Raw genomic sequence first — 25,821 nt, 5'->3', positions numbered from 1 at the left:
CCGATTTACTGGCCTGCCACCATAGGGCCAGTTGCGCCGCGTGTATGATTGTGGTGTAGTTGAACAGCGCCCTCTAATGTATGTTTTGTTTTAGCACAGAACGCGTTGTCGATGTTTTAGGCAAGCTCATTTGTGTCAAAATTTCTTGCTCAATCATCACAATTTTGGCGCTGAGGACGAAAAGGAACTAACACAAAAACATCCAGTGCTCCATTGCATCGCTGTGGTGAGTTTCAGTCTATTTAAATTGGATAGTCCGTTTGAAGAAATAAACGAAAAGCACAACAGTGAATTCATATCGGAACATGTTAATGTGAATCCTGTTAAACCATGGAGAAATGTTATACTTATAGGCCGGGAGTAATTGCAGAATATACCCCGCCACTCGGAAATACACCCCTAAATTCTCTGGCTACGAGGTTGGAATCACTGGAAAAGAAACAATTCAAGTCCATGCCAGCTACGAGGATACTGAGTGGGGGTCCATTATTTGAGAACGAAGCAACACAAAAGGAATGGGAGAAGCTGAAAAAAATTCTAAGTCCAAACCAACTACCCTGTTGGCGGCTACGCGGTTACGAAGTGGGAGTGCATGACGCATACAGTGTAGTACAAGTAGCGCTGAGAATGTTTATTGAGGTCAACCAACCGTGACCTCGTAGCCGGCTACGAGGTGGATAGATCGAGTGGCAGGGTATTCTGCAAGGAGCAACTATAGAATGCAGGGCCACGCCGGAGCAAGGTTTTTATTTTGCTTGGAGGCGTGGATGGATAGGAGTAATAGATATGCAAACCTGCAAAAAGTGCTAAGTGCAGCGAATACACTTGTCTTCTAAGCTTCTCATGAAGGATCGGAAGGGAGGGCGTGCTTGTAAATGTGTTGGGGGCACGGTACGGATCGGAGTCGAGGAGTGGCGGAGTCGCAGAGTCGCGGAGACGCGGGACACTGGAGTGGCGGAGGCGGGGAATCACGGAGTCGCAGAGACTCGCGCCGATAGAGGGCGCAATTCTCGGCGGAATTTTTTTGAGAACGAAGCATCCATATCCATTTTAACCCTCCGACGCAGAAAGCCCATTTAGTAACACCCTTACAGTAAGGGGTCCCCGGGGACCCAAATATTTAGCGCCACGGTTTGAGGCTACACAACACTGTATCCACATGAACACAATCTTGCCATGTCTGTAGACTAAGGAGGTGTATTTGTATACATAGTCTGTGGTCAAGCCTTGCACTGTCTACTCGCAAGTGACCTTGTTTGTGCACGTGTATATGGTGGGTCCCCGGATGGGCAGAAATTGCATCGGTCCTTAGCCCAGGTTGTCATGCTCAGATATGCCTGACCCGGGGTCACACACTAAAGTTGACTGCATATATCCGTAGAGGGTGTCTCTTGCTAGGATTAGATGGAAGATCACCAGAATTGGTTTGATTTTTTTTTTTTAATTAAGGTAATTAACCAAATTGGGTCCCCAAAAGGGCTAGATTCTGCGCCGGAGGGTTAAATGGGCTCGCAAATTAGGAAGGGAGGAGAACGACGGGGCACTGTCTGGAGTGGCGGAGGCGCGGAGTCGCACAGTCGCGGAGACGCGGGACACTAGAGTGGCGGGGGGGGAGAGTCGCGGAGTCGCAGAGACTCGCGCCGATAGAGGGCGCAATTCTCGGCGGAATTTTTTTGAGAACGAAGCATCCATACCCATTTTAAATGGGCTCGCAAATTAGGAAGGGAGGAGGGCGACAGGGCACTGTCTGGAGTGGCGGAGGCGTGGAGTCGCAGAGTCGCGGAGACGCGGGACACTGGAGTGGCGGAGGCGAGGAGTCGCGGAGTCGCAGAGACTCGCGCCGATAGAGGGCGCAATTCTCGGCGGAATTTTTTTGAGAACGAAGCATCCATACCCATTTTAAATGGGCTCGCAAATTAGGAAGGGAGGAGGGCGACGGGGCACTGTCTGGAGTGGCGGAGGCGCAGAGTCGTGGAGTCGCAGAGTCGCGGAGACGCGGGACACTGGAGTGGCGGAGGCGGGGAGTCACGGAGTCGCAGAGACGCGCACCGATAGAGGGCGCAATCTTGGAGGAATTTTTTTGAGAACGAAGCATCCATATCCATTTTAAATGGGCTCGCAAATTAGGAAGGGAGGAGGGCGACGGGGCATTGTCTGGAGTGGCGGAGTCACAGAGTCGTGGAGACGCGGGACACTGGAGTGGCGGAGGCGCGGAGTGGCGGAGTCGCAGAGACGCGCACCGATAGAGGGCGCAATTCTCTGCGACTCAACGATCAATTTTCGGAGGTAGGTCGACTGCGGCTCCACGCCTCCACGCAGTCGTATACGGAGGCGTGGATGTAGAGTTAAGTGGCCCTGCATTCTATAGTTGTACCTTCTGCAATTGTGCCATAGGCCGTATGCTTCTAAACCGTTGAGACAACTCGAGACGGCTCGACCGGGGAAGACAACTCGACCATTGAGTCAATTCGAGTTTGGACAGTCATTGACAATGCTGTCATTGACATGGTGGCAGACCGTTGAGCATGTTGAGACAACTCGACTTTGTGGAAAGTATACATGTACATGTGTCACGTGGCGCTACTATGTAGCCTCATACATGTCATAAATGTGGCCAATTTACTGGACTACCTCCGTAAATGAAGGCCACACATGTCAAACTTTGTCAAATTTTGATTTTCACATTCAGGCTTAGTTTGTCATGTTTGTAGTTTATTTTTGATTTAAAAGCATACTCAGCCTCTTTATAGGCTAATCAGAAAGTGCTGCCTTTTTCAGATGTCTAATTTTCGTGATATTTTGATATGCAAACGGGTGCAAATTAAATTGGAAATTGGCCACATTTATGGGGCTACGAACTATGATGCTCTGCGTGAGCGGAGCCTCATAGACACAGAACCCCATAAAATTGTTTACAGCAAGAAACACCAACTAAGTACAAAAACGTCCACCAAAACACAGAAATATCCCACAGAACCGCTGCACAGTTTGCCCCTAAACTCCACACAATACCTCATAACATGCTCACGTAAGTTGCGCATTTGACAAACATCGCTGGATTCTGTCGGTTATGAGGCCAAAATGATGAAAAATATGCCCTTTCCACACTGAGCCAACCTGACACTTGAAACATGCACGCAGAGATTTATAGGCCTTCAGTGTATGACAAATCGATGATTGTGGTTCGCTCGGAGGGCGCAGCTGGGGTTAAAGTACAAGCAAAATGATAGTATGCACATGCGTACAAGTGCAAGTACTGTACCCCCCGCGGCGTGCTTCAAGCAAGCAAACCAAAAGTCATCGGATTTGGTCCCCGCTTTTCTGAAAACATGCCCGACTTGACTGTTTGGACAACCTGTATTACAATGTACATACATGTAAACACTGCATTCGAATTGACCAATCAAAACTTTAGTCAAGTTTGGGTATGAAATAATCATGGTATAGAAACGTCGACTCCGATTGGCTAGCACGCGACATCGCATGAATTTGCATTCCTAGATATGTCAGATGTTAGACTTGAGATTGGGCTCTGTGGAGAACGGATGGGATACTGAGAGGGCACTATGGATAGTTTAATTGGGGGGGGGGGGGGGGGGAGCTGATCAAAATATGAAACCTTTGACCTTGTCGTGCGGCTATGAAGACTTGCAGACTGGTCGAAGAAATCTGGAATTTATTTGACCGACTGGAATCCACTCATAAAATTGTCTGCATATTTAAATGTATTAAACAAAGATAATCCAAATAAAATAAGTTGATGAATTTTGTAATTGCCAAAACTTGTGGAAAATTCAAGTTGCAATGTAGTTACATGTACACATTTAACGACCTACATTTGTATTTCAACCAAATTCCACAGTGGTCAATTTCTGTTGTATGGTTCATCTGAGCTGTGGGGTTCTGTTGGATTCCAGAGTCTCATTTTTATGGGTTTCTTTGAGGGTCGAAGGTTCAAAGTAGAATTTAACAATGCAGTTATTTCAGAGCCTGAATTTTGCTTATTTCTTATCTACAAAGAACTGCAAACAACACTCAGTTAATTCTTATTCTGAATGAATTTATTTTTATTCAATTCAAAACTTCTGATTTTACAAGTCAATTTGTATTTAAATGTTACAATAAATTTTGTAAAGTTTCATGAAAATTATATTAAATATTTGTGGAAACTGAAATTGCAGTGCGAGGGAAATGTTTTTGATTATTTTTAAATTTGTTGAAATGGCAACCTACATGTACAGACATGTACAATGTACATGTAGGTAAAAGACTGAAAACAGAGGTATGAAATTTAATTCTTAAAATAGCAAGGAAGTTTCAAGGAGGCAGTCAGGCCAGAATCAAGGCATTGGAGGCCATACATGTGTATCTTTCTGAAATTCAATACATTTGATTTGAACATTCGTCAAAATGACTTGCAGCCTTTCATACCAGTACATTGTACTTGAATAATACATGTATATGTATTTTAGCAACAAAGAAGACAAATATATATATATGGAAAAAAATCTAATCAAGATAAAAACTGTAACACAAGTCTTTATTCTGAGAATTTAGACACCGACAGGAAACCAGATTAATTGGATTATTACAAGGCATTGTGGCTCATCCGGCTACATGTAGGTGGAGTTCGTTAGACTTGGCTGCCAGTCAACCTAGGAGAAGGACCACTCTGATCACAAGCCCGGGTAGGTAGAACTCGTTAGCCTAGGTTGGCAGTCAACCACCGGCGTGTGGTCATGCCCTGGTGCCCATAAACCAGATGCCTAGCCATGGGTGGATGGCCTCACTGCCTTGTGAGTGCTTCGGGAGGAACTAAGGCTATGGGAGTAAACCCCGACAGAAAATCAGGAGTTGAGCCCCGTAGGCATTTGTAAGTCGCATCACTAGACATTCTGCCGGCAGCTCCTGCAGCTGAAATGCTGCCAGACGCATTGCTATGCTCTCCTCTGGACTACACCAGCAAAGCCGAGAGGGGAATCTTGGCAACTGGGCAACCCAGAATTTCCATACCACCTGCCCAGGCTTACGCCATGGAGAGGACACTCCATCTTCACTTTATACAGCGTCGACACAAACACGGAAGACAACAGTTTATGGCCTGTCTCGATTGGCATAGAGTATGGCACCACGGGCTGTCTCCGATGGTAGGAGGGACCTTTGTGTCCCACTGGTCGGCTACCGCCTGCCCACGCTAGGCAGCCCTTAGCAATAAGGTGCTGACCCGCCACAGCCTGCCTGCTCCACTGGGTGTATGGAGCTTACAGCATTTCACTCGACAAGTGGACTGTAAATCCTGCACCAGGCAAAACAATAAGAAGAAGAAGTCACCAGCGCTTCACATCACAAGCTGGAATGTAACAATGTCTACAGGCCTCACCGACAGTCTCCAACAGAAAGACGGCGCTCACAAGACCTAACCGTCTAAACATTGACCGTCCAAACATCGACATCACTGCCCTGCAGGAGACAAGATGAGCAGGGAATGATTCCCTCAAAGAAAAGAACTACACCTTCTTCTGGCTGGGGGGGTGGGGGGGGGTGGGGAGGCTTCGCTGTTGAGAATATTCTCTTCTCACTTCAGTGGAGCCCCCAACAAATGACACTGAGAGCATTCTTCTCTTTCGCCTCTCACCCAGCTTAGGAATGGTCAACATCATTTCTGTTTATGCCCAAACTCTCCTGTCATCCCGAGACCACAAGGACCAGTTCCACAGTGACCTTCATTGCTCCATCAGCAAGATACCAACTGGTGAAGACCTCTACCTGCTTGGCGACTTTAATGCTAGATTGGGTGCAGACCAAGTCTCCTGGCCAACCAAACTTGGTCACCATTGAATGGGAACCACCAACGAGAATGGACAAAGGGTACTGGAGCTGTGTTGCAGCCACGCTGCATAACCAACTTGTACTTTCCCTCCAGCCCACAGCATAAAGTTTCATGGATGCATCTTAGGTCAAGACAATGACACCAGCTGAATCTCATCATCAGAGTGCACCACTGAAGACTAAAAGTGGTGAAGCCATCACTGACAGGAAGAAACAGATGCAGTGGTGGGTGGAACACTACCTCGAACTGTACTCCACTGTGAACATGGTGGCAGAGGAAACCCTCAGCCAGATCGATTGTCTACCTGTTATGGAGGAGCTCAACGAGGTACATGTACCAACCAGGGCAAAGCTCAAGAACGCAATTGATGCACAGTCAAATGGCAAATATCCAGGAAATGATGTCATTCCACCTGAGGTCACCAAGGCAGGGAAGCCGGCTCTGCTCCCTCACCTGTATGACCTTCTCTCTCTTTGCTGGAGAAAAGGAGTTGTCCCCCAGGACAAGAGAGATGCTAATATACATGTATCATCACACTGTCAAAGCAAAAGGGAGATCGCAGTGACTGCAAGTGTGGTATCTCACTCTTAAACATAGTGATCAAGGTGTTCACTTGTGCCATCCTCTCCAAACGGTAGATCTTGGCAGAACGCATCTACCCAGAATCTCAATGTGGCCTGAGATCAGCAAGGTCCACAGGCGACAGAACCAAAGCCTTCGTCCTTGTCAGCAGAAGCGAACTGTTTAGGGTCCTTAGGAAAATTGGTTGCCCCCTAAACTGAGCTTGATTCCTTCTTTTTAGACAACATGAAGGGCTCTATCAACTTTGATGGAGAGACATCTGATGCCTTCAGCATCACCAGTGGTGTAAAGCAGGGTTGCGTCCTGGCCCCAAATCTCTTTGGGACCTTCTTCTCAGTGCTCCAGCCCTACGCCTTCAGCTCATCCAAAGAAGGAGCCTACACCTGATCGGACGGCAAGCTCTTCAACTGGCTCGCTTTCGTAAAGGAAGCAAAGTTAGCTGAGTCCTCATCTGAGTGATGCTCTTTGCTGATGATGCCGCACTTGCCGCCCGCAACCAGGAAGACCTCCTGCTACTAGATAGACTATCCAAGGCATGCACTGAACTTGGCCAGACAATCACCATTAACAAGACCGAGGTCATGGGTCAGGTCATTGATGCACCACCTTCTATCTCCATCAACGGTGCCTCACTTGAGGCTGTCAACAACTTTAAGTACCTGGGATCGACCATCTCCAGCAACCTCTTCCTTGACGTCAAGATCAGTGCCCGCATTGGAAAGGCCGCAACTCGCACATGAAAGCTTAGCAAAAGAGGTTGGCAGAACAAGAACCTCACAGAAAACACAAAGCTAAAGGATATTAGGCCTGAGTGTTCAGCTCCCTTCTGTATGGCTGAGAGAAAAAGCCAAGAGAAGTTGAACTTTCCATCTGCGCTGCCTCAGGCGCATCCTCGGCATATCTTGGCAGGAAAATGTCACAACGTCTCAGATGGCTTTGCCATATCCAGAAGATGGACAGTTGGAGTTTGGCTCATGTCCCACAGGTGCCCCTGCCTTTGCTACCAAGAGAGTTCTAGTTCAGGCATGCAACTTTTCCTCGGATCAGCTGATTTCCTCTTTTTTCACTTCCAGTGTGTGCGCCATTGAAAATAGAAAAACACTGTACAAAGTCTTGGAAAAATTTGAATTTCCTCTTTTTTTGTGACTTCCCAGTTGCATGCCTGCTAGTTGCTGCAGCGATAAACATGCAGGTCTGGGAGAACATTGCTGAGGACTGCTACTGCTGGAAGCAGATCGTGCAGGAGAGCATCACACTGATTAAAGATAGCAAAGGAGAGAGCAAGCAGCAGCTACTCCATCCCTGTCCATCTACTCGTGCAAAGTCTGCTGGAGGAACTGCCACCCCAGGATAGGGCTGTTCAGCCACAGTACATGTAGATGCTGCTCAATTATTTTGGATTGATCAGTGTACAGAAGGAGGCAAATGAAGATTGTGGCTCATATTTAGTAAACATTTAAATGATTACATTTTCAACAACATTAGTGTTTCATTAGAAACCCAAATTTACAAAGCTTGTAAATGCAAAGCAACAAAGCAATTTTGGTGAATACTTAGTTTAATTTTGAAAAGTAATCTTATCTAAGTGTACCACAGCTATGTGTGTGCTTAAAGGTACGTTGCACATACGCATGTTTTTTTTGTCTGCATAACAACTTAACAAGTACATGTATTCTGTTCAAGTCGTAGATTAGTGGCTACTACATGTATACATTTTGTATGTAACTGGTTCCTTTAGGTACCCCATTTTGAACCCACCTTCAATGTTTGTTTTCAGACAATACCATTTCAGGTGGGATTATTTCACAGGGTACAATTTATAACACACATGTGGGAAAATGTAATGTACATGTACATTGTACAGATAGCATACATGTAGTATAAAATTGAGTAGCTGTACATGTACATGTACATGTATGATATATTGTCGCGTCAGTGCAACAAGGTCATATCTCCTAAAATGACATAAACGCAAAACGCGAGTTTTAGAATGTCAAAAGGTCGTATCTCGCTTAAAATAACCCGGATGTACACGAAAAGTCAATGGACGTCGAGATACGACCTTGTTGCACGGAGTGTATTCGCGCGAGATACAACTTCAGTTTGTTGCAGAATTGAGTTACGACCTTGTTGCACTGACGCGACGATATTAGGAACAAATAAATATAATATAAGTCTTGTTCAAACTACTACAGCTGATTTCCTCTTTTTTTACTTCCCATGTGTGCCATTGAAAATAGAAAAACACTGTACAAAGTCTGGGAAAAATTTGAATTTCCTCTTTTTTTGTGATATCCCAGTTGCATGCCTGCTGTAGATATCTACATATACCTGTACATTTAGTTGCATGGGCGTCGCGAGGGGGGGGGGGGCAAGGGGGGCACTTGCCCCCCTGGAAAAGCAAAAACAAAAAAAAGAAAAGAAAAGAAAAAGAGGGGCGAAGGCAAAGTGGTGTAAATTTAATGAGTTGGGGGGAGCAAAATGTCCCTGCCCTCTCTAAAACTGATAAATCGAGAATGTGTTGAGAAATACAAGCATTTTTTGGCAAAATTTTTTTTGCCCCCCTCTAGAAAAAATCCTGGCGACGCCCATGTTTAGTGGTGAATACTGTTTATTTGAACATTTCATTTTTTTGACAATACTTTTAAATGATAAAGATGCAAACAAATTTGTCATCAAAAACAATGTGTATTTACACTAGTTTTAAATATGGTAGGATTCTGAGTCTGATGCCTGAGACAAAGCGGAAGCCATAGATGAAGCCAGGGTTTTGTAAACAGCAGAAACAGTTGGTAATAGTACTGGATAGATTTATGGCAAGCCCATACTGAGTGGGGGAAGGGTGTTCGGGTGGGGAGGCGGGGAAGGGGGCGGTCATTTCATTCAAACAAACACATCGAGCACCCACTCTGTAAAAATCAATGGAAATGCATTATAGATGATCAAGACTTTTGTCCGTTGGCTGACTTGAGCAATTTGGTGAGTTGTACGATGTATTTGGCCGGGGTTTACTGTATCAGCCTTTGGGATCGAAATTTGTGAGAACCAATCCCGTGCCTGAGTCTCGTCACTGTCAAAACAATGCCAGCATGAATTGGTTAAGAATTTGCATACTCAAATTAAAATGGTTCTCATTGGAGGAACTGGCAGTTTGAGTTTGTGATTTTTGAGGAGAGATGTGCAATAAGTGGGACACGAATGTTGATTGATGTTGTAATAACTCAACAATTTCATCCTCAACATTTGCTGTTGAGATGATGATGATTGCGAGTCATTGTCGTGTTGGATGACATCATACCTTGTGGTACATTTTGATTGAGTGGCAGTCAGCAACTGCCAGCTTCTGGTCTGATGTGAATGTGATTCCACGTGGGTAGTACAAATGCCGAGCCAGACAATCAACAAACCTGCCATCTAGGTCGTAGTGGTGGATATGACCAGTGCTTAGCCCACGTTTGCTCATTGCAAGGTAGATGCCTGAGCTGTCACAGCATACACCCTGGCAGACCACTGGCTTACCAAAGATGGTTGGTTTGGTGGTGGAGAGTGTGTTACCTTTGTTATCTGCAACTTCCATTTTCTGTGAGTCACCTCCGCTGATCATGACTCTATCAGTGTCCTTATCAACAGCCAGGTAGTGAGGTGGAGTCTGCACTGTTATGGTGTGTAGGATCTCACCATCAGTGAGGCTGTGCTCAGTCCATACCATCCTCTCCACATCACCCACTAAGACGGTTCCCACCTTGACTGCTGCACTCTGTAGGTTCACTTGTGTCTTGCCAACCTGATGCTTTGGCACCGTTGGGAATTTGAAGGCAAGAGTGTTGTCCTTCATGTTGAACACCTTGACGTACTCGCTTCCATCCAACACAAGCCAGCGTTGCTCAGGATTGTGGATGACTGCAACTGCCCGTGGACCTGAGGATAAAGAAAACCTCAAATGTAACATGTGCACACTGTTTAAATGCACTGTCACTATTCTCAGTCCCCATGTAATATAAATTCTGAAGAATACATGTATATAATTTATGTACATGTACTTGATACACAGGGCAAGCCTTATGGCCCAGCCAGCCAAGCTGAATGCATTGCAGCATACTGAGGAATCCAAGGCTGCTGAACTTTTTTTGGTAGTATTGTTGATTGGTGCATTATCCTGTAACCTTGGCCACATTTTGTTCATCTTATCACAAACAAAACTGATGAGTGGTACATGTACATGTAGGATACATATATCATGCATGTACATGTAGGCAATTATTACTCAGGATCAGAGTTGGTAAGTATGATACACGTACAGTACTGCTGTCAGCAACCACCAACCATGCATGTAGTACAACTAAATACATGTACATGTACATGTAGCTGCAACTTTATGGACATATACAATGTGTACTTTACATTCTTTTTATAATATATTTCATGTCTGTACCATTTTTGAGGTTCAACCTGAAAAACAGACTTTTTTTAAACCCCCTTAAAAAGACGCACTTTTAGATATGGAATGATTACTGTTATTTGTGGTCCAACAATAACTCAGCTCTTGCATGGTACACTAGTTTGCCCCATATCAGAATCAATCAGAAACCACTCTTTCACAGGGCAGATTTATTTGCATGCAAAAGCAACCTCAAATAAAAGTAAAGTTTTTTTCAGAAGGTTTGAATTCGTCAAAAATGGGTTTTGCTCAAATTTCTACGTACAAACCAACAATTCTTCAGTAGCATAATGAATTAAAAAGTATTGTTTTTTTTGGTTACAATGGAACACACAGGTTCAGGTATGTCAGGTGGAATAAAAGAAATAATTGTTTTGAAGAGCACTGACAGTTCATGTTTCATTCAATGCCAGCACTGGTTTTGTACTGTTGGTTCACTCTCCACATTGATGTACAAAAATGTACCTAAGATTATGTGCATGTACAATGCGTACATTTGTGTCAATATAGATGTACAGGTACATGAAATAGACTTACGTTGTAGGGCAATGGTTCCCTTATGTTGTCCATCATTGCTGCAGATGACCACTTGGTTGTTCAAGTAGTCTGCCACAGCAATCTCACTACTAGCAGTAATATCTTGAGCCCATTGAAACTCTCCAGGACCGCTTCCCTCTTCACCAATTTCTTGACACGTTTCCCACTTGACTGCTTCTACCTCAAGCTTGCCCAGATTGATGTCACCAATCTTCTGACCCGGGGTGAAGCTCATATATGAAAGCTTGGGATCAATCTGGGGAGGATTTTGACTCTTGATGAGGGATTTCAAGTCTTTGCTGATGATAGGGTAGAGAAAAAGCAGGTCAGCGTCTGATGCAGTATTAATGATATCCTTAGATGTCTCCAACGAATGCTGTTTACTTTGTAGCATCATTGTCAGTGTGTCCTGATGCTCATCATATGTTGTGTTGCGATCCTTCTGGACTTGTTTGATTTCTTCAATCATTGTTGCCTCTTGAGTTGTTATCTCAGCTCTCATTTTATCTGCTTTGTCTTTCACAGCTTTGACAGTCTTTGTGACGTTCTGTTTAAATGTCTGCTTAGCTTGTGATATAGTGTTCAAAGCTTGTTCAAGTCTTGTGATATCTGTGGTGAAATGTGGAAACATATCTTTCAGTGATTGTTTGTATTTGAGAGAAGCCTCACCAGAGTCAATATAGTGATGTTTTGGTTTACAGTGGTCTACTACAGTACAATCTCGGCAAATTAACTCTTCACATGTCTCACAGTAAAACCGTTTCACTTCCCCCTTGTGCTTTTGGCATTTAGACTCGTCGTCTTCTGGTGTTTTTTTCACCGTTATCTTCCCCAGACGAATGTCCTCTAAAATAGCCACTGTGTGGTTTGATGTAGCAGCAAATCGCAAGTGTGTCTTGTGACAGTTTGGGCAGATATTCTGTGCACACTCCAGACAACGATGCTTGGCCTCGTTTCCCTCATCACAAATCTCACAGATGACCTTTGTGTTTTCTGAACAGGCCACCTTTTCTTGGAGTGAGACCTCTTCAACTATTCCCATCAAATGGAAATTTGTTTTTAGTCCTTGAATGCGTGTCTCTGGGAGTACATGTACCATCTCCCGTCGACAAACAGGACAATGAATCTTTGATTCACCTCCATACCTGCTAGTGTAGTATTGCTCCAGACATTTCTCGCAGAAACTGTGCTGGCAATTGAGCACCTTGGGCCGTTCGTATCTGTCTTGGCAGATGCCACACTCAAGATGGGGGCTGATTTTCTTCAGGGCTGAAGCCATTTTAATCTGTAGACAAATAATATTTAAAAAGCAAATGGATAGTTTTTTTACTGTAGAAGTAATGGAAAAATAGACTCACTTTTGTACATTTTCCCTAGGGGCAGTTTTACGGGAAAGGTTGCAAAATGAAAAATAGGAAATAGATGCTTTATTTCATAGGAAGACTTTGTTGGAATTTGCTGGTTTTTGTCTCACAAGGACTGTAATGTTGTAGCAATCTCCAGAAAAAAAATTACAGCTCTGCGCATTATGGTTTTCAAATTATAAGCTCACATGGGTGCTAAAGCACAAGATTTGGAGTCTCATTCACATTTTCTAGAAACTGCAATTGATGAGAATTAAAAATAAATGCCATGGGAACCACCCAGACTTGCAAGGACATTGAAGTATGTCCCAAATATATGTACACCAAATTTCATTAGGATTGGCCAACTCGTTCTTTTGTAATGCCGTTTTGAGTGAGACATTGATATGTTTGTTAAATGTTTTTTTAAAAATGTCCTTTCCTGAACATGGTATTTTTTTCCAGAATTAAAAGAAAGAATACACAACTTATTTCCTGTCAAAATGATGCTACACACTCCAGTATTCAAGTATAAAAAGATGGGAATTGGATAATCACAAGTAAATTTGATACAGCAGCAGTCGCATATGCCATGCAAATGTTTGTTAAAAATGTCCTTTCCTGAACATGGCCCCCCTTTTTTTACAGGAATTCAGAGATAAAACTTTTTTGACATAAACATGTACCTAGGGGTGTACTTACTAGATTTAACAGACTACAAAAAGAATCAGACTCGAACCTTGCTTGCTGTCATGACATTGTCGTTAAACTGCATTGTCCTTTCCTGAACATATAGTTTAACAGAGTACTTGGCAAAACCATTGTTGCAGAAATTTGATGAAGTTTATGCTTATATTGTCTGTAAAGTTTATGTTCTAAAATTAAAACCAACTAAATGGCAAGAAAGTGTTAACATTTTGTTCTTACAGGTCATTTACTCACTCATGATTACACACACAATGAGTAAACATGTGCATATACATGTACATTTATCTTTACAAGTCACACTTAAATCCAATATTTGTCAGGAATTGGCTAATTTACAGTTTCAAACCATCCCTTCCACAAAATACACACATTAGTTTGAGTAAATGTAATCAAAATGTACTGTTTTAGTCTAGTTTCTGTGTATTCAAGTGTTCAGGATAGGACACTTTTTTTAACAAGTTTAACAACATCTGTTATACATTGTACCGCACTGTTTTAACAATTCTTTCTGTGTGCAGCCATTTCATTAGTTTAATTGCTATGAAAAATGGAACAGTCAAGCTTATGCACTGATCATGCACAACTTGTATGTTGATCCTTGTTAAAATGTGTGTCCTTTCCTGAACATGTTTGAAACATTTAACAAGGAACAAGTACAGATACACATGAACCTTCCTCCGTGCAAACATGTACTGTACGTGTGTACAAATTCTTTAAACTGTTTTGGGCTTGATGTGCCTATTCCTTAGATCCCATTTTGTAAAAAGCACCATGCTGACTGAATTTTTTTTCACTGGATGGTACAGTTTAATTATCTAGGCATTTCTTTGTGGGGCATGCACATGTACATGTATACATGTATACCGGTATCAGTGTCTCAATACAAAGTTATGTTTTCACCAGCAGTAATTATAATCATTTGAATGGACATTACTTCAGACCATAGAGCTAGACTAACTTTATTGTCATTCAGGAAATGCATGGTGCTACCAGTACCGGTATGCTAAGCATTGTTAAATAGTTTGTCCTTTCCTGAACGTAAATTTAGTTAGGTGGAGCAATAACAAGGTACAAACTGATCTGCCTCACACATGTATAGCCTCCCAACTCTAGTTTTATGGTTATATTTCTTGTATTATGTTGCTTCATAAGATCAAACTTGACTGAATGTAGTAATTGTTAAAATTGTTGTCCTTTCCTGAACATAGTAAACCCTTTTCATAGCAATGATAAAGACCATGGTAACTCTGTAACGCAGCACACTATATACACAATTTTTTTGCCAATTGTTCTACCATGTACACAGCCTTTGGACAAAAGTGCAAATAATCAGCAGGCTGCATGGTTTTCCGTAAATCAGAAATGAAAGTTTGTGTTTCAAGGAAAAGAGAGCTATAAAATTGAATTTTCCGTCAGTATATGAAAAAACATGGTATTTTTCATAGCCTAGAGTGCATTAATATTCAAGACATGACTACTGTGATGACTATCAATCATTTTAAAGCAACTCTAAGCATGTTTGAGATGTGGAATTAGCAGTTTATGATACCTACCTTTATTTGACAAATTTTATGGTCTGTAAAGTGTAAAGTGCCTTAAAATTGAAACGAAAAAATGTTTAAGCCTTGACTTTAACATTTTCTAGTACCTTTATGTATGTACTTTCAACAAATAAACATGTTGTATCCATACAAAAAGTTTCATTTTTGACCCCCCGTGAGACTTTTTTGCAACCTTTCCCGTGAAACTGCCCCTAACTCCCTAAGCATTTATGCTACATTGTAGGATGTAACCTCAATCCTACAAAATCATCCGTTGTATTATTTGCAGTCTAAAGCAAACTGTGGTTTCCTAAGCTATCCTTTAACCTCATTCAATATAACTGACTAAAACGGTATTTTTTTTACCTCTTTTAATTCCCAGGAAAACGACTGACGGACAAAGTTTTTCCACTTTGATGTCAAGAGCACAAGCAGTTGATGCTTTCGATGAGGCTGATCTGGGTAAGATGGCGCTGACAAACTCAGACTTGTCATTAAGTCATGGGACATGGTTTATATATAGAGCTTGGATTTTGGTTTTGCTGCATACACAGTACACAGGTACATGTACATTTTACATTACACATAATGCAATCTGTATCTGTTTATCTATGTACATAAACTTGAGTTTTGGACCTTAGATAGCTTCATGCATTCTGCTGGTACCTATGTACATGTACAGGATGCATTTTGCTCAGTTTCAATCGCATACACCTTATTAGCATCAATTCCACTCTTGTGTTATTTCAACCATCAAATAAGTTCTAAACATATTGTCCTCCAATGTCTTTTTTTCAAACTTGTGTTATTTGAACCGTCAAATAAGTTACAAACATATTTTCCTCGTATGTCTTTTCATACTTCACACACTAACCGTATAATTTTGTAATTGTGTAATAATAAATACTCATCAAGAAGTTTTATTCAACTTGCAGTTATCACCTCGACCAAAAATAAATTCCACTCAGTTTTAAACTTGTTAACACAAACAATGCATATATGCTACCGAGGAAAGTACATTCACATGTAGGTGTATTAATGGTGTACACTGAGGATAATGAACAACACAATTGTCTGTAAATAACGCCCCCCCCCCCCAAAAAAAGTCTCCGGTTTCTGGTCTGTGCGCACGTCGCCGTAGCCGTACCCATCCGCAAAATTAAAAAGTTTTTTCAATGTAAGATGATGTCTAAAAACTGCCAAATTCACTGGTTTGACTGGATTCGAACTTCTGCAAAATTTTAACGTTTTTTTAGATCGGGTTACGATCGAGTTTAAGCTTGATGTGGCCTCTCTGGGCTCCCATATATTTTACTCTAAATATAGTCCGGTGTAGCGTGAATATCCGACTCCATGAAATGTGGACTCATTGGTAGTACTGCGCACGCGTGAGTACGATACTGTGCTATTTTTAGGATCATTTCGGGAGAGTGACCTGTCACGTGCGAGGGATCAACCAATAATAGGGAAATAGGGGTCCGATTTTCATAGGAGTCGAATTTTCATGTGACACCGGCACCATTTGCAGACGGTGTTGTAGTTTTGTAATTGTGCGTCTGGAAGCCAGACTGATAGGGAGCGATGTTTGTGTATCTGGAATCTGTAAATTCCGTTTAATTTACGCAATATGTAAGGGAGCAGACTAATGACCAGCCTGGCAGCACATGCACGGTGTCGATGTCGTTGTATGGTCTGACGTTACCGTTTTCTCTAATTTTTGTCTTGACTATCCAAATTTCCCGAAGAATGTTCGTGTTGGTCGAGATTGTAAGTGGATGCAGAATTCTCAAGCCTTATGGCCTTGCTCAAGCCTTATGGTCACCTCAAGCTCCACCCTGAAGGATATTTTTGGGCATTTTAAGGAGATCGAAGCATCATCTGCAACATCAGCTGACATTTGAAGAAAAAAAAATTGCGTCGCTGCACCACTTTTATACCAGAAACTGGAGACTTCTTTTGGGCTTAGAGAACACTATGTCCTCAGTTGGAAACCATCACAAACCAAATGAGAGGAGTTGCCAAAAAGTATCGTAACTGCCATCAGAAGGACAGTGGGAAGTCCTCCATGTACATGTATAATGTACACTTTGTGGCATTGTGAAAAGTGCCGAGTTTTAGAGGAGATGAATCACCATAATATTGAAACAGTGTATCAAAGCTACATTCTTAACTCTAACCTCCTAGGCCCTTGTTGCTTACAACCATCCTCAATCCTCCAAAATCCTCCAAAATTTTTCAACTCCGCCTAAATTTTTCAAAATTGTCAGACAGTCCTGCCTCAAAATGCATTCATCCTCAATCCTCCAAAATCCTCCTCATCCCAAAACTTTGCACTCATGTTTAAATGAAGGATAACCAACGCCAAATCCTTCAAAATCATCAGACAGTCCTGCCTCAAAATGCATTCATCCTCAATCCTCCGAAATCCTCTTGTGCTTCAATCACCATTCATCCTCAATCCTCCAGAATCCTCATTTGATTCAATCACCATTCATCCTCAATCCTCTAGAATCCTCCAAAACCGCCAGGAGGATTTTGGAGGAGTGAGGTGGGTTAGGGTTAATGTATACATTTTCAGAATGCTTTAACCGTTTTTGTAACATGGCTTTCATCCTGTCTGGCTTGTTTCCAGGGTGTGAAGGGCATCACCTCAAACTCCCTTGACAACAAGATGAGACCATTCAAGGAACATCGTTACGCTCTTGGCAGGATTCTATGTCATCAAGAAGAGATTGAATGAAGATCTTGAGAGAATGTTGGCTGACAGACGATAAGAAGTCAAGAAGATGACAGTCTACACACCAAGTCAAGTAAGAATCACCGCATCAGCTAGCTTTGATGACTAATGATCCTGCACGTACTTTTAATAATGTCTTGGAACCTTCAAATTAGAGCTGTCTGTTTGAATATATATGTGCACCTTGTACAATGTACATGTACATGTAGCAGTGGGTACCGTAAACAGTTAAGCCAGTGAATGCCTGACTGTCAGCCAGTAGATGTTGAAAAATGTCAGGAGTCTTTACAAAAATGTAGTTCAGATCCTACTGAAGACAGTCCTGCCTCAAAATGCATTCATCCTCAATCCTCCAAAATCCTCCTCATCCCAAAACTTTGCACTCATGTTTAAATGAAGGATAACCAACGCCAAATCCTTCAAAATCATCAGACAGTCCTGCCTCAAAATGCATTCATCCTCAATCCTCCGAAATCCTCTTGTGCTTCAATCACCATTCATCCTCAATCCTCCAGAATCCTCATTTGATTCAATCACCATTCATCCTCAATCCTCTAGAATCCTCCAAAACCGCCAGGAGGATTTTGGAGGAGTGAGGTGGGTTAGGGTTAATGTATACATTTTCAGAATGCTTTAACCGTTTTTGTAACATGGCTTTCATCCTGTCTGGCTTGTTTCCAGGGTGTGAAGGGCATCACCTCAAACTCCCTTGACAACAAGATGAGACCATTCAAGGAACATCGTTACGCTCTTGGCAGGATTCTATGTCATCAAGAAGAGATTGAATGAAGATCTTGAGAGAATGTTGGCTGACAGACGATAAGAAGTCAAGAAGATGACAGTCTACACACCAAGTCAAGTAAGAATCACCGCATCAGCTAGCTTTGATGACTAATGATCCTGCACGTACTTTTAATAATGTCTTGGAACCTTCAAATTAGAGCTGTCTGTTTGAATATATATGTGCACCTTGTACAATGTACATGTACATGTAGCAGTGGGTACCGTAAACAGTTAAGCCAGTGAATGCCTGACTGTCAGCCAGTAGATGTTGAAAAATGTCAGGAGTCTTTACAAAAATGTAGTTCAGATCCTACTGCTTGTTTTCTTTTTTATTGATCAAAGGGTTTGATTCTTGTTTATTTCCAGAGTTGACCTCAGTGAACTGAAAGGAATCGAAGAGTCTTTGGTTCAGATCCTACTGCTTAATTGTTTCTTTTTGACCAAAGGGTTCGATTCTTGTTTATTTCCAGGGTTGACCTTAGTGAACGGGAGAGAATCGAGGAGTCTTTGAATCAGATCCTAGTGCTCGTTTTCTTTTCTATTAGTCCCTTGTTTGATTCCTGTTTATTCCCTTGTTTGACCTCATAGTTGTAAAGGTATAAGTGTCTTTGGTTCAGATCCTACTGCTTATTTCTTATCCATTGGCCCCTGGTTCGATTGCAGTTTACTGCCAGGTGTGACCTCAGTTATCTGTAAAGGTCTTTGGTTCAGATCCCACTGCTTATATTTTCTTATCCATTTGGCCCCTGGCTCGATCGCAGTTTATTCCCAGGTGTTTTAGTTATCCATAAACGAATTGAGGAGTATTTGGCTTAAGATGTTACTACTGTTTTTGTTTTCTGTTCACTTCGGTTCGATTCCTGTTTATTCCCTGATGTGACTTCAGTTATCGTTATAAGTTAAAAGGAAGTGAAAAGTCCTTGGTTCAGATCCTACTGCTTGTTTTCATTCCTATTCGTCCATGGTTCAGTTCCTTTTTATTCCCTGGTGTGACCTCAGTTGTCCTTAAATAATGAGAAGTCTTTGGTTCAGATCCTATAGGGGCATGGTGCTTAATATTTTTTTTTATCCATTGGGCTCTGGTTCGATTCCTGTTTCATCTCAGGTGTGACCTGAGTTATCCTGGAGAGAATTGTGGAGTCAAGTCACTAAAATACGATTTGTGGTAAATTGTTAGAGGTTTTCCACTTTTGATGCAATGAGTCTGAATAGTTGTAACCTTAGGGGGTGGATCCCAGATTTGAGACATGCACATGCACTTGTACAGTTCATTATATTGTTTGCTTGTTTGATATGTTTACTCTACACTTGAGTTTTGTATCTTGGACCCGAGATAGATAATTTGGAATACTTGCATAAATGTGCATGTATACACCATCAGGTTGCAGACTAGTTCTTATAAAAAAAACAATTTTTTTTTGGGGGGGGGGGGGGGGGTAATGCAGTGATGTGGGAGAAATTTCCATACTAAGATGATCACCCCAAAATAGTCAAGAAGCCCATCGCCATTTTGAAAAAGATGCCTATGCTTCATTGCAAACAGAACAATTTTAAGGGCCCACTAGAATTTCGTCTAAATTTCATAGAAATATTTTTGCAGACCTGTTCATGGCTTCCACCCATCTTTTTGTACAAACCTTCAAGTTCATGGCCCACAAATACTGTTAATAGAAGAACATTTTAGGCCCTATAAATCATGATTGGGTTGGCGTAGGCAGTGTTGGGTATATTTGCAGGCCTGCAGCCTACATGTATGTACATGTATATTGTTATGTCACTCCAAGCTTTTTCATCAAATCTGATGTTAAGTAATACATTTATTCAAGTACATGTACATGTACACATACCTTTTCCTTCCAATCTGATTCTGTGACATAATGTACTCATTTAATCCTTCTTTGTTGTTCTGTTATTAAAAAGTCCCAATTAACAAGTTTGAATTTCTATAGAAGATGTAAATTCCTTTGACCTACACGTACACATGTAGCTCACAAACCAGCTTCAAACCAGTTGCCAGCCCATCTGGGTTGTTTCATTGAAATCTTTCATATAATGAGTGTCCAATCAAAACTTGATTGTTTAAAAAGAATTGTGGGATGAAATGACATTAGAGTAGTCTTTTCTCATCAAATTGTGTCTATTGCCATGTTATAGGGAAGATACAACATTTGCAAACATCAAAAAATGAAATTATCAAATTATCACGAAATACCTTACTGAATTGTTGGGGACTGACAATCTAAAGCATCCTGTAAAATTGTGGCTCCTGGGGAACTGACATTTTTAAGAAAAACTGTATTTTTGCAACGCTGGTCAGCCGACCAGCATTGGAGAAAACTTTTTTTTTCTTCAAAAACTGATCCTAATTTGATTGATATCACCCCGACGCAAAATTCCAACTTATAATAGTTTATGCGGTACCCGCTGCTATGTACATCAGATTCGAACCAGCCTACCGATCCCGTTAGCTCGGTGGTCGAGTGGTAAGACATCTGCACTAGAAAGCAGGAGGTCGTGGGTTCGAGTCCCACCCGAGTGATTTTTTCCAACTTTCACTCGGGAGGTAACACACTGAGTATACAGTGTTTAAACGTCGGTGAAGGGCAAAACCAAATTTGATTGATATCACCCCGACGCAAAATTCCAACTTATTTTCGTATTTAGTTATGAATTCCACATTTTCTTTGCAATTGATTACACACCTACTATATATAAAGGGGTACAAGCCTGCTAGACTGATTCTTTGACCTTACAATTCCCCAAATTTAGTCTTTACATTTCTCTGTTTCATCTTAAGTAGGGTCAGGGAACCAGACTACAAGAACATGATTGTTTTTTTGGTTTTTCCAGCATATAAAACAAGCCAAATGTGAAACAATTCAGTTCAACAATATTTGCTATAACATACTAATCCTCCAAATCCATTTATTTCTGAAAATTGCAGCAAAAACAAATGTTGTACATTCCCTTTAATAGCTAGGCCATTGGTTTTGTAATTTTGGGCCAATTTTGAGACGCACTGCAAATACACGTTTTCTATTTAATGGCCACCCAAGCCACAATGCAAAACAATATCCCGAAATTGACTACATGTATATCACAACAAGGCGTCACACTTTAAAAGTCATCCATGTTTGGGCCCCAGCACATGTTTTTGAAAAAAAAGGAAAATAGTAATAATAATTTGCTGTTATGAGATTGGGATGAGATTCTGCAACCCCCTTGCTTACAGTAACCTTCCAAAAAGCAAATGTTGATAGAGGGAAAGAAAGTCACTGTCTGATGCAGTCTTTGTGGAGAGAGTGCAATAATGTATCGATTTGCTTAATATTGTTCATGTTGTTAAAGTCAATACACTAGGTGTATCTGCAAATTGTCCCCCTAGTTGTACTCCCAACTTACCAAATCCTAAAATATTACAAAAGCCTACAAAATTATGAAAATTAGTTTCCCCTAGGAACCATACCCATCATAGCAAATTCCAACAGGGAAACTGCACACATATTTGATTCTGGAGGTGTGCCAACCCATTGTAAAAGACTGTCAATTTAGGGGTCCAGTAACAAAACATGTTATTTGGTTTGATGGGTTGAGTTCTGTAATGGGGTTTGGCATAATTCTGTGTATTTTTCTCAATAATTTTGAATTTTTTTTTTTCAATTTCAATTTCATTTTGAGCAGCTCATCACCTTTATTCCATGGAGCCTTGCATCATTCACCTACCACCATGCCAGTCCAGTCGCCATGGCAACTAAACAGCCTCAAGCCCTGCCTCCAACAGCTATTGGATAAGATCGGCAGAAGTGAGCGTAGTCAAGGGCAACACAAGACACCTGTCAGCTTTGTTGTTGTACCTGTCAGTGATCTGGGTTACCCTGTTGGTTCACTAGGGAGTAGCATCTGGGCTTATACACCAGGTAAGCTCAGTTTTCATTTACCACACACTTTCATCAGAACCAAAAACTGGAAAACTCTCTCTGACGACCCAACAGTAAAATGGGTACCTGATTCGTTCAGGGAAGGTAAGACGGTGAGAGGAGAGGACTGGGCCCCGCCACTCATATGCCGCGCCCAAGACACAGTGGACCTCTAACATCCCACTGCCCCTACGGCCAGTAATGGCTATGGGATCTTTACCTTTTACCTTTTCATTAGATGCGTGAAAACTTACTACATGTATATCTGAAGCATCGAGATAATAGGAGAGTAAAATATTTTCTTGGCTCGGGACTCCATAGTCTGGTTCCCAGACCAAACGATTCTGACTATTCCTGAGGAATCTTAGGTCAGGTAGCCTCCGGTAGTACATTGTATTACAATTTACGTCACGTGACTAAAACGGGAGGAATTTCTCCTTTTTCCGAAATTTTCTGAAGTTTAATTGCCAAATTTGTTTCGTCGACAAATCGGATAGTGCCCGAGTATTTCCGAGTATGATATAGGTTTAATTAACTGCTAATTGCTTATTATTATTTTTTTTTAAATGAGTTGATAATTAGTATTCATTGCCCTCATTTTAAAAACTTGAAATTCAATGACGATTTTGTGCATCAAATATACTCGGATCTTATGGGCAAACTTTTTGCTGCGTCATGTACAATTTTGAATTTGACGACCATTACCAATTATTTTCCAAAACTCGGTCTTCATTCGGCTCCAACTGCTAACAGTGCTATTTGGGTGCTTGATTTTGAAGATTCCAGATCAACATTAGTCAATATTATCTTACAGAAACATCAAACTGTATTATCATAACTGTATGATATTACAAAGCAAGTGATTTATTGAAAAAAAATTAATTGATCAGAACATTAAAAGCTAAAAGTGATAAAGCGAAATCAGAAACGTAGCCGAGCTTTGAAAAAGGGCCGCCATGTTCATTTTTAGCCACGGAGGCTGCCTGACCTACAATTTAGACGTGAGCGTCGGGAATATTTGTCAGGTCTTGGAACCAGACTAGGTACTCAAAAATTCTAATTGAAAAACTTACATGCACATGTAGCAAAATGATTAAAACAATGCTATCAAAACCAACTCTGAAGGATATGATAATATTTAAGTTCAGGCTATGAAAAAATATTTTAAAATAGACTACTGTGATCTCTACACTGTCAAGAGAGGATGGCTTCCAACATGTCCAAATGAACGAGTAAGCATCACACTCCCCCCCCCCTCCCCACCACCCCCATTACACTCAATTATCATGAGTTCAGGACTTGAAAACAATTTACAACAACACAAGGCAGTTAAAGATGGTCCAGAGTATGCACAGTCTTTTTCAATTGATTAAGTCATTGGTGTTACAGGGTAATCCTATACAACAGCACTGCCCAGCTCACAAGTGACAGTGAGTCGATCCGTGAGGTACAAAGAGGACTGTAGGCTGGCCCTCTGGGACCAGCACAAACTGAACAGCGATCATTGAGAAAATAGAGAAATCAAAACCTCATCAAGATGTACCTTGTGTACTTGTTTGGTACTTGGTTGGTTCTTCTCCTAAGGACTTTACAAGGGACAATAACTAGGAGGCCAGAAACACGGGGGCAAACCCTTTCTCTTAGCGACAAGTGTTACTGGGTACTTTTACGTGCGTTAGGTTTTATACAACGCACATCCGAAGGACGAAGCAATAATGGTTAAGTGCCTTGCTTAAGGGCACAAGTGTCCGGGCCCAGGCTCGAACCCACGCCACTGTGGCCTCTGGAACACCAGAGCATGAGTCCGGTGCTCTTAACCGCTAGGCCATGACACTCCACAGCGCGTCATCAAGCGTGTATCTCAAGACATTTACTGAAGTGTCATCATGCTTGCGAGCTCTAACTTTACTTCCCTGGTTATTCCCTACAGACACCTGTCAGCCGGTTTGGTGAGCAACATGAGCCAATGTCTGGCATGCATCATAACATGGCCATGGGAGATGGGGGAGGGGTGACAACTCACGGAATGGCAGGAACGGTCTGAAACCCAGTAGCTACCATGCAACTTCATGGCACCAACCCAAAGGTGGGTCCTGTCTCAAAGCTTAAGTCCTTGTCTATATTATCAGGCTATTGTCTAGTTCATACTTCAATCGAAAGGAAGTGCAAAGTGAAATGCATATCGTCAATAATGGTGGACGCGCTTCAAACGTATTGTCACAAATTTGCGCCGCTTTCGCGTGAAGTATGAACTGGGCTTAAAAGTGAGGCAGAACTAGGCACAGTAGAAAAATAAAAAAATTGAAAGGGAATGAATTTTTTTCTTCTTTCAGATTTATTGATATTCTTTGACATGTGTACTACACAAATTTGAAAGCAGTGGTATCAAAATCACGGAATAAAAGAGTTTTTAAGGAAAGATAATTAGCATGTTTGATTGTCACGAATACAAAACTCGAAATTTCAATAAATTTATTGTCAATAAATGCAAAATGCCCTAAAATGGATCTATTTGGCATAATTTGCAATGGAGCATAGGCCTCTATTTTCAGAATGGCGATGGGCTTCAGGGCTGCTTTTAGGGGTGATCATCTTTGGATGGAATTTTCTCCCCAAAATCATTGGATAATGATAACAAAAATTGAACAGAAAATGAAAACTAATGAAATAGGCTTTAATTTAATGCGTGTCTTGAACACTTCAGAGAGTTGTGAGTATATTTAATAATTTTGGGAAGTGCGCGTAATTAGCACTAAGGTCTATTATAATGGTACAACCTTAAATAGTTTGTTGACACAAACTACACGTTCTAAAATAAAATTTTCACAACATCATTGCATGTAGTTGGGATCAACGAAACAATTCTCATGTTTACTTTTATTTTTATATGAATTTGATAAATTAATAATTTGCAATTTGCAATTTTGTCTTCCCAGGTGTGGGGAGCATTAAGGGAACTGGTCATGTGACATGAGGACACCTCTCCATCCATACCTACAGAGGGCGCTGTTCATCACATTCGCAGCATCCACGAGAGATAGTTAAGTTAATACATTTTTCATACATGTAGATGTCCAGCACCCATAGAGGGCGCCATAATGCTATCTGGTTTGTTCACAGACATATTGACACATACATGTAGATTGCCAGTTGTGTGCTTGAAACTGTGATTTGATAAAGTACCGCACAAATTTAATGTATGGGCAAAACGTGACATTTGTTGACAGCGCGCAAAAATGCTGTTTGGGTTCAATGTGCCGACGCGCCTAGAACGCTACATAAAATAGCTGTATTACTCAAAATTTTCATAAAAGTGTCGGGTAACGTATTGGTTTAAGTCTACATGTGGTAAATCATATACTCAAGGGAATCATTTTTACAATAAAAAAAATTTACTTCATTGAA

The 25,821-nt window shown here is 41.5% G+C and overlaps 1 protein-coding gene and 1 long non-coding RNA gene across 3 annotated transcripts; one reads left to right on the top strand and one right to left on the bottom strand.

Moving 5' to 3' along the window:
- LOC119733223 lies at positions 1-25,821 on the top strand. 2 transcript variants are annotated; one of them, XR_005271714.1, is made up of 6 exons: positions 1-226; positions 15,362-15,441; positions 17,612-17,789; positions 22,181-22,416; positions 24,347-24,502; positions 25,353-25,821. It is a non-coding gene; the product is annotated as an uncharacterized LOC119733223 (long non-coding RNA). The 2 variants fall into 2 exon arrangements; XR_005271715.1 differs by lacking the exons at positions 1-226; positions 15,362-15,441; positions 17,612-17,789 and adding an exon at positions 18,382-18,575.
- On the bottom strand, positions 9,504-12,755 carry LOC119733222 (tripartite motif-containing protein 45-like). Its single transcript, XM_038206810.1, has 2 exons — positions 11,373-12,755; positions 9,504-10,318 (listed from the first exon to the last, which is right to left on the bottom strand). The coding sequence occupies exons 1-2, from the start codon at positions 12,664-12,666 to the stop codon at positions 9,705-9,707; spliced, it is 1,908 nt and encodes a 635-aa protein (XP_038062738.1). The 5' UTR covers positions 12,667-12,755; the 3' UTR covers positions 9,504-9,704.

Source organism: Patiria miniata, unplaced genomic scaffold (assembly GCF_015706575.1).
Source record: "Patiria miniata isolate m_02_andy unplaced genomic scaffold, ASM1570657v1 HiC_scaffold_25, whole genome shotgun sequence".
Taxonomy (NCBI): domain Eukaryota; kingdom Metazoa; phylum Echinodermata; class Asteroidea; order Valvatida; family Asterinidae; genus Patiria; species Patiria miniata.
The sequence above is the reverse complement of the archived record's forward strand: the minus strand, read 5'-3'. Positions and strand labels throughout refer to the sequence as shown.

Coding starts and splice junctions, on each gene's coding strand:
- LOC119733222 (XM_038206810.1), bottom strand. CDS start 12,666: ATGGCTTCAGCCCTGAAGAAAATCAGCCCCCATCTTGAGTGTGGCATC. Junction 10,319..11,372: donor ACAACGTAAGTCTATTTCAT/GTACCTGTACAT, acceptor GTCCACGGGCAG/TTGCAGTCATCCACAATCCT.